The 8954-nt window shown below is 38.7% G+C and overlaps 2 protein-coding genes and 1 long non-coding RNA gene across 3 annotated transcripts in view; all 3 read left to right on the top strand.

Annotated features, from left to right (window-relative positions):
• Positions 1-1550, top strand: part of LOC107558804 (stonustoxin subunit beta-like) — a 6150-nt gene extending 4600 nt beyond the window's left edge. Inside the window, exon 3 of the mRNA XM_016242492.1 lies at positions 608-1550. Coding sequence (XP_016097978.1) covers positions 608-1253 — 646 coding nt within the window. The 3' untranslated portion in view covers positions 1254-1550. The remainder of the gene's footprint in view (positions 1-607) is intronic.
• Positions 1551-2780: 1230 nt separating this feature from the next.
• Positions 2781-6577, top strand: LOC107558803 (zinc finger protein 501-like). The gene is made up of 4 exons (XM_016242491.1): positions 2781-2999; positions 3877-4062; positions 5278-5397; positions 5506-6577. Exons 2-4 carry the CDS (start codon positions 3969-3971, stop codon positions 6525-6527), a joined length of 1236 nt encoding a protein of 411 aa, XP_016097977.1. The 5' UTR covers positions 2781-2999; positions 3877-3968; the 3' UTR covers positions 6528-6577.
• Positions 6578-7686: 1109 nt separating this feature from the next.
• LOC107558856 (uncharacterized) overlaps positions 7687-8954 on the top strand; it is an 8522-nt gene continuing 7254 nt past the window's right edge. Inside the window, exon 1 of the long non-coding RNA XR_001605529.1 lies at positions 7687-7907. This is a non-coding gene — a long non-coding RNA (uncharacterized lncRNA). The remainder of the gene's footprint in view (positions 7908-8954) is intronic.

The raw sequence follows: 8954 nt of genomic DNA, 5'->3' as shown, positions 1-8954 counted from the left end.
AGAGTAGACTACAATGCCGGCTGTTCTGACTCACAGACTGTAAGTACGTTTTTTATATTTAAAGAATTTGCCACTGATGATTCAAACGCGTGTTTTGAGCAGTGTAGAGTAGTGCTTGTTGTTTGTCATTTCTCCGATCACAAATGCAGACATGGTTTTATGTTTACGCGGCGTGATGCAACGCAACGCGTAAAAAGACAGTATAAATCATTATAATCCGTAATTATGTCCCCACTGGATGCAACAAATGCCTCGTTTATAATGGGTTTTAATGTGTTTGTCTCGTCGCTCCGGCCGGACAGGGCATCACAGTATGGTAAGGGGCGTAACATTTCCGTCACACGCTTCAGGTATTCGGCCAATCACAACGCACTGGATAGCTGGCCAATCACAGCACACCTCGCTTTTTCAGACCGATGAGCTTTGTAAAAATCGACAAGGCGGGGCATAGAGGAGAAACAATAATGTACAGTATGTGGAAAATAATGTGTTTTTTGAACTTTAAATCACATAAACACATTTCATTACACCAAATACACAAAATAATGTTCTTTTTAGCAGCATCATATGACCCCTTTAAAAAATATATCAAATAATGTGTATGTTTATTGTTATCAATAACATTGATATTAAAATTTGTCATTTTGAGTGGAGGGGTGGTGGGTAGTAGTTTATTTGAATATTTATTTGTCCCTCCATTTTCATCAGATTTCTGTCAACTTCAACTGGATCCAAACACTGCACACAAAAAAATCATCCTGTCAGAAAGGAACAGAAAAGCATCATATTCAGATAAAGTCCAGCAATATCCTGATCACCGAGAACGATTTGATAAATATATGCATGTCTTGTGTAGAGAGGGTTTGAACGGTCGCTGTTACTGGGAGGTTGAGTGCTGTGGGGACGACTGGTCTGTAGCAGTTTCCTATAGAGGAATTAGTCGTAAAGGAAAAACTGATGATTGCAGACTGGGGTTTAATAATAAGTCATGGAGAGTGACCCACTGTCAACAGAATTTCTATTTCAGACATGATAAAGAGCACGTCCTTATTCGTGATGTCCCCTCCTCTAGAATAGGAGTGTATCTGGATCACAGAGCAGGAACTCTGTGCTTCTACAGCGTCTCTGACACAATGACTCTACTACACAGAGTCCAGACCACATTCACTGAACCCCTCTACCCTGCATTTGGGGTTGCATCAGGTTCTGTCAGGATCATAGAGCAGAGGGGAATTCTCAAAGACCAGAAATAAAAGACAAACAAAGTTTCTTAAACTTGCTCAAAGTTTTTGTATACTCTTCTCTATCCTGTACGATAAAACCAAGACTATTCAAGGTTCATGATTAAGACAAAAGGCGTCAACTTTAGCTCGTCATGTCCTCTTGAGTTTCACAGAAAGGTTTTCATTATTGTGTGAACTAATTCTGAAATTAAAGCCTACTGGCAATAATACTAATAATAATTCAAATTCATAAAATCATGATCAGATTTGAGAAGTGTTCTATAATAACAATGTCACTAAATTTACTAACTTCTGTGAAGAAAAAAATGCTTTTGGGATTGCATTATTGCATTAATAATTTACTTAATTTGACATATCTGAGTAATTATCTCTCTCTCTCTGTGTGTGTGACTGTTGCATTTTCCATGAATTTTGATTTATTTTGGGGAGTATTGTGGTGTTGTGCGAAGAATTGAGCTGAATATTGAACATAGCTGCATTAATTACCACTAACCACAATATCCTACCACTGTCTCACATATATATATATATATATATATATATATATATTTACTATATATATATATATATATATATATAAATTTACATATTATGTATTACTGCAAAGTCCAAATAAAATGCCGAACTCGGCTGCACTTTTTAATGCCAAGATAATATAACACAATGTGATTGCTATTATATCTTTACGTTTTCTGTATTTCTCTTGCAGTATGAGGAAAATGTTTGTATGGTGTTTTGGTGTTTAAATGGACATGCAAATGTGACTTTTCTGTTGTAACATTGATACAAAAATAAAAGTACTGTATCAATGCAATTGTGCATATTATTTGTATGTGTACTAAAGACTTCTCTCTGTGTATTGACTTATCTCAGTTAACTTTTACCTGCTGTTGAAATTTGTCTCTAAAAAATTGTGACAACAGCATTCAGCTAGACAAACTGTCATTCTTGTATAGTAGTAAAACAGCTGTGTCAACAAAAAAGCAGAACCAAAATTAATTTTCTATATAACTAACGTTTCCATGGTTGACTGCCTTGGTGAAAAACATCGAATTATTTTGACCAGTGAGTGTCACACAATGACAAAAACTTTTTATTTTGAAAACTAATAATCAGAATCAGAATTAGCTTCATTCGCCAAGTGTGTGCAAACCCATAAGGAATTTGCTGTGGTTTTTTAGGAGCTCTTGGTACATACATACATACATACATACATACATACATACAATAACTAGGTTTTGAAGCGTGAAATAAGTGGGTGGGTTACTAAAATTTGCAGACTTGCAGTAGCCTAGTTGTGATGTCCTATAAAACAGTAATTTTAAAGTCAATCTTTTTATACGTATATACAGCATGTGTTACCAGAAATTTCCAAAAGGTGGCAGCAATGCGTTTTCGAGTTTGCCATGCAAATCCAAAAGAACAAACAGGATGCGCAGAGGAGAGGGTTGCCAAGTCCGCGGTTTTACAGGAAATATTTCAAACTGTTGCACTATTGGGCTAGATTTGCTGGTTTTGTTTCGCACACCTGGCAACCCGCCGGCTAAAGCTAAAAGTGAGGGTTTTAACCATAGTGAAAGAAGGGCTATTGTGGAATATTTTGGACGGATGTGAGATTCGATGCCGATTTACACAGGTTACAGATATTAACCAGCTCCAGAGTTGAAATACTAATGTAATGAAACGCATTATGTGTCCCGGTTTGTTATTAATTACAGTGTACGTTATTGTGTTGGCAGCGAGTACAAGCTCTGAGTGAGTGCAGATGTGTTGTCAAGATTTAATTTCATGGCTTAATGCTATTAAAAATATTGTTTCTTTTCTAATGTAAGAATTTACCTTTGTCCGCACTGTACCGTACTAGAGTAGCTACATTGCTTACTACATCGAATAATCATTCATTTTGATCAACCTCCATTCAGTCTGTTCATATTTTGTATAAAGTGGATCTCTAAAAAAGCCTCTTTGCACAATTTTACCTCTGCTTACCCTTGTTTCTTAGACTAGTTATATATATATATATATATATATATATATATATATATATACACACACACACACAGTAAATGAACATACTTTCCAGAAGGCCAACAATTCACTAAAAAATTTTTTTGTTTTTGTTTGTATTCTAATTTGTTGAGATAGTGAATTGGTGGGTTTTTGTGAAATGTGAGCCAAAATCATCACAATTAAAAAAACCAAGGACTTAAACTATTTCAGTCTGTGTGCATTGAATTTATTTAATACACGAGTTTCACAATTTGAGTTGAATTACTGAAATAAATGAACTTTTCCACGACATTCTAATTTATTGAGATGCACCTGTATATACACACACACACTGTAGGTCTTGTACACTGCTAATATTGTTGGTTCTGTGACAAATTTCTTATGTTCCTGTCTGCTAAAGCATAAATGTAATGTAAATGTAAATCTCTGTTATCTATGTTAGATTTCTGATTAGTTTGTATGTTCTTTTAAGAATATAAAAATTAAATCCTTGGTTACATAAAAATGAACAACCTTCTTATGGAACGGTTTTACTAACATATAACCATTTTAAAATACTCTATGTCAGAAAACACACATGTAATTAAAGTAATTCGATATGAATTCTTCTTGAATTTGCCAGATCTGGTGCCCATTTCACAACAGCCCACCAATGAAGGTTAGCAATATTCCCATCATCCTAGAAGAAGAGAAACTCCACATCTGTGACATGCTATGGTAAAGACTGAGCTTGTTAAAGTGGAGATTGATGACATGAGTGATCCAGAAACATCCAGAAACAATTATGAAGAAACCGAGGAAGAAACAGGTTGGTGTCCATTCTTGAGTCTTTATTATTGACTGCTGAGAAACATTAAAGGGGTCATATGATGCGATTTCATGTTTTCCTTTCTCTTTGGAGTGTTACAAACTCTTGGTGCATAAAGAAGATCTGTAAAGTTGCAAAGACTAAAGTCTCAAATCCAAAGAGACACACCTACCTAAAACGGGTCGTTCTAACACGCCCCCACATGTCTACATCACTATGTGGGAAGATTTGCATAATGCTGCCCAAATGTTCACGCAAAGAAAGAAGGCGTAACTTTTATTCTCGCTGTAGTATTGTGAAGACGCTGTGTGTTTCGTTGTGAAAGCTTTACATTGTTTGGTCTTCCAAAAGAGGACACGACTATAAATCAGTGGTTAAGTTGTATTTACAACACTGTTCCAGAACAGTTCAAACCAAATATTCAGATGTGTGCTGATCCTGGTAGAGTAGACTACAATGCCGGCTGTTCTGACTCACAGACTGTAAGTACGTTTTTTATGTTTAAAGGACTTGCCACTGATGATTCAAACACGAGTTTTGAGCAGTGTAGAGTAGCGTTTGTTGTTTGTCATTTCTCCGATCACAAATGCAGACATGGTTTTATGTTTACGTGGCGCGATGCAACGCAACGCGTAAAAAGACAGTATAAGTCATTATAATCCATAATAATGTCCCCACTGGATGCAACAAATGCCTCGTTTATAATGGGTTTGAATGTTTTTGTTTCTGGCCGAGACACGGCATCAACAGTCTGGTGAGGGGCGTAACATTTCCGTCACACGCTTGAGGTATTCGGCCAATCACAACGCACTGGATATCTGGCCAATCAGAGCACACCTCGCTTTTCAGACCGATGAGCTTTGTAAAAATCGACGCGTTTCAGAAAGGCGGGGCATAGAGGAGAAACAATAATGTACAGTATGTGGAAAATAAGGTGTTTTTTGAACCTTAAACCGCATAAACACATTTCATTACACCAAATACACAAAATAATGTTCTTTTTAGCAACATCATATGACCCCTTCAGTTCACGAGATTTAATGTTAGTGAAATAATAAGCAATATATGAACGATTAATGTATCGCAGTTGTCATCCACATTTTGATCGTATTATCAAGGAAATGACAGACCTTACCTTTGGCATATACTGTTGCTTTCTGCTCTTAAATCATGTTCACTTGACCTGATTTTAACTATTTAGTATGTTTATTTTAGATCGGATGGAAGTGAAAGAGCAAAGACAAGAACTAAACGAGGAGGAGGAACATCATAACTTCAAAACCCGAAGAAAATCCAAAAAGCAAATGTATCGCAGTTGTCATCCACATTTTGATCGTATTATCAAGGAAATGACAGACCTTACCTTTGGCATATACTGTTGCTTTCTGCTCTTAAATCATGTTCACTTGACCTGATTTGAACTATTTAGTATGTTTATTTTAGATCGGATGGAAGTGAAAGAGCAAAGACAAGAACTAAACGAGGAGGAGGAACATCATAACTTCAAAACCCGAAGAAAATCCAAAAAGCGGCACATTTGCTCACAGTGTGGAAAGAGTTTCAGACTTAAATTAGGTCTCAGTAATCATCTGTGGCGCCACTCTGGAGAAAAGCCATTTAACTGTGATCAATGTGGTAAAAAGTATACTTCGTTATCAAATCTAAATCTTCACCTGAAAGTTCATTCAGATGAGAAGCCTTACGTGTGTTCTGTCTGTGGAAAGAGTTTCTCTCGGCTGGACTGTTGTAAACAGCATCAGAAAACACATGATGAAGTGAGAGATCATGTGTGTTGTGAGTGTGGGAAGAGCTTTACTACAGCCGGTCAGTTGAAACAGCATCAAATAATTCACACTGGAGAAAGACCTTACAAGTGCTCCTATTGTGACAAGAGTTTCACTCAGCCTGGAAACCTGAAATCTCACGAGCGTGTTCATACTGGAGAGAAGCCGTACCAATGTACTCAGTGTGGAGAGCATTTCAAATATTCAACTATTCTCAATGATCACATGCGCATTCACTCTGGAGAAAAGCCATTTAACTGTGATCAGTGTGGTAAAGAGTTTAATTCATCATCAAATCTGAAAAAACACCTGAAAGTCCATACAAATGAGAGGCCTTATGTGTGTCCTTACTGTGGGAAGAGTTTTTCAGTGTTGGTCAGTTGTAATCTGCATCAGAAAATCCACACTGGTGAGAAAGATCACTTGTGTTGTGAGTGTGGGAAGGGCTTTACTACACTTGGCCAACTGAAATGCCACCAAAAGATTCATACTGGAGAAAAACCCTACAAGTGCTCATATTGCGACAAGAGTTTCACTCTGTCTTCGCAACAGAAATCACATGAACGAATTCATACCGGAGAGAAGCCGTACAGCTGTACTCAGTGTGGAGAGAGTTTTAGACATTCAAACTCTTTAGTGAATCATATGAAAAAGCATTTTCCATCAAGTCCATCCAGTTAGTGGGGAAGTCGTGGCCTAATGGTTAGAGAGTCGGACTCGTAACCCAAAGGTTGTGGGTTCGAGTCTCGTACCGGCAGGGATTGTAGGTGGGGGGAGTGAATGTACAGCGCTCTCTTCCACCTTCAATACCATGACTGAGATGCCCTTGAGCAAGGCACCGAACCCCCAACCGCTCCCTGGGCGCCGCAGCATAAATGGCTGCCCACTGCTCCGGGTGTGTGTTCACGGTGTGTGTGTGTTCACTGCTGTGTGTGTGCACTTTGGATGGGTTAAATGCAGAGCACTAATTCTGAGTATGGGTCACACGCTTTGTAGACATGTCGAATATTTAGACAAGTGGAGGGTGAGTAAATGATGACTGCATTTTCATTCTGGAAGTGAACTACTCCTTTAAGTAATGTTGTAATGTAAAAGTAATACTGTAGCCATATTATGTTAAATGTTTGTGAATCACGTGACTACTACTACTACAAAAACAAAAGAGTCAAAAATCCCCGAAATTTCGGGCCAGTTTTGTTACGTAGGTTCATTTTTAATGCCAATCCATCACTAATAACACGAAACAAGCGCTACATGTTAATAAAAGAACACACATTTTACAGAACCTTCACATTTAATGGTATCTAATTATTTATAGATTACATTTAAAGCAGCACTATGCAACTTTTTCTGTGTTCAAAATTTGCTAAATGTATATAATGAGCGAGTGCATCATGAATTAATCTTCCAAACCGCGTTTTTGTCTTATTCCGAATCACTACGGTACACTTATAATAAGTACTTATATTCGGACTATTGTAGCCTGGTCACCGCTGCGGAGTAACACATACCTGCGTGAATCGCCAGAGACATAAACTTAGAGAAGTAGCTCCGGTTGGAATGCTCTTCCGCGGGATGTGTGCAGCTCTGTTTATTCACCGCTAAAGCGCCAAAAGTTACATAGTGCTGCTTTAATCGATTAGAGCTGAGTTTTTGTTACATTTACATCATTTTGGCCAGCAGGTGCCGCCAGTCTGGTGTGTTTCGAGGGCTTTGAATCGTTTTGCGTGTGAATGAATCATTCGGTTCAAATGATTCAGAGATTCGAAGAGCTTCACTACAGGACGCACTCTCGGCACCGCCCTCCCGTCGACGTGGCCAATCAGCTCGCGCTGGCCTCGTGTGACGTCACGCGCCAGCTGGTTCTCGGAACAAAAGCGGTCTGCGCGCTCCGCTCCTCCCCGCCGGATACCACCGAGAAAACGCGGACGCGTTCGTTTTTAGCGTCAAAGTTAGTTTTATAGGAATGTGCGGCGTGACATACGCCCGCATACAGTGTAAAAGTGTAAATCCCGGCGAGTGTTTGTGTCCGCGCTGAAGCTCCGAGGGATTCTCGCGAGAGTAAGTAGATCAGCAGCGCGTGGCTGGTTTGTTTGTGTTTGTGCTTTACATTGTTTCAAAGCAGCTGAAACCGCAGGACCGCATTGGGTCGTGTTGCGATTGTGCATGCTGGTTCTGGACCATGTTCTACACGAATTATGCTGAAAATATTCAGGCACAACATTTTTGGCCTCATGCACCTTTAAAACTCATTGTTTCGCTCGCACGGATATATTTCTGTTCACTAAAAATTTAGTTCAATGGTTATTCCGGGGGGGAAGTTGCCTGTCAGGCAGTGTACATGAAATAGTATGTTTTGAAAATAGAGTTGTGTGTCATCTTCAGTGTTTACGTGCAAAGGTCACAGTGGAAAGAGGTTCGGATATAATCTAATCACGCTGTTGTCCTCCCCTTACCCTCTATCTGTCACAGATTCTGAATGTTGTGAAATGCATGAATCAGAGGTGAACAGTGAGGGGGAGACTCTATTAAAAGCTTTTTATTTCATCTTTTGTGTATGGCAGCGGTGATTCAGACACTGAAGGGTGTTATTTCCTAGTTTGGGCCGCTGTCACTTCTGCAAAGTTCTTTCCATTCCCTTTGTCTCGTGTGTTTTTGTTCTTCTGTCGTCTTTAAAGTCGTGCCCACTTCCTGTTACCTATGGAATTTGCATATGTTCGTTATTCATTATGGATACTTTCTCAACCCTTATGCAAACAAGTTCTGCGACCTGTGCACATGTGTCTGTTTGAGTTTAAACAAAGGGTTCTGTCCATTTAATGATCAAAAGGTAAGTTGTCAAATAAAGATTTGGCATGTGTCAATCAAAATGAACATCACACTTTTAAGCTGCGCATGCGCCGCTCAGAAGTGATGCACGCGGAAATGCAGAGGAGAGATCAAAACAAAACAACGGTCAAGAATTAGAAGTACAAAACGAGGATTTGTAAAGAAGAATGTTGGAGGATTTCGATATACAGTGGGCACGGAAAGTATTCAGACCCCCTTAAATTTTTCACTCTTTGTTATATTGCAGCCATTTGCTAAAATCATTTAAGTTAATTTTTT

The sequence above is a fragment of the Sinocyclocheilus grahami genome, unplaced genomic scaffold (genome assembly GCF_001515645.1).
Source record: "Sinocyclocheilus grahami isolate Dianchi unplaced genomic scaffold, SAMN03320097.WGS_v1.1 scaffold661.1, whole genome shotgun sequence".
Lineage (NCBI taxonomy): Eukaryota > Metazoa > Chordata > Actinopteri > Cypriniformes > Cyprinidae > Sinocyclocheilus > Sinocyclocheilus grahami.
This window is presented reverse-complemented; position numbering and strand designations above follow the sequence as displayed.

Bases quoted from the DNA above. Each gene is read 5' to 3' on its own strand.
- LOC107558803 (XM_016242491.1), top strand. From the start codon at position 3,969: ATGGTAAAGACTGAGCTTGTTAAAGTGGAGATTGATGACATGAGTGAT. The intron at 4,063-5,277 runs GTTGGTGTCCAT...TGTTTATTTTAG, and splicing joins AGAAACCGAGGAAGAAACAG to ATCGGATGGAAGTGAAAGAG. The intron at 5,398-5,505 runs GTATTATCAAGG...TGTTTATTTTAG, and splicing joins TTGTCATCCACATTTTGATC to ATCGGATGGAAGTGAAAGAG.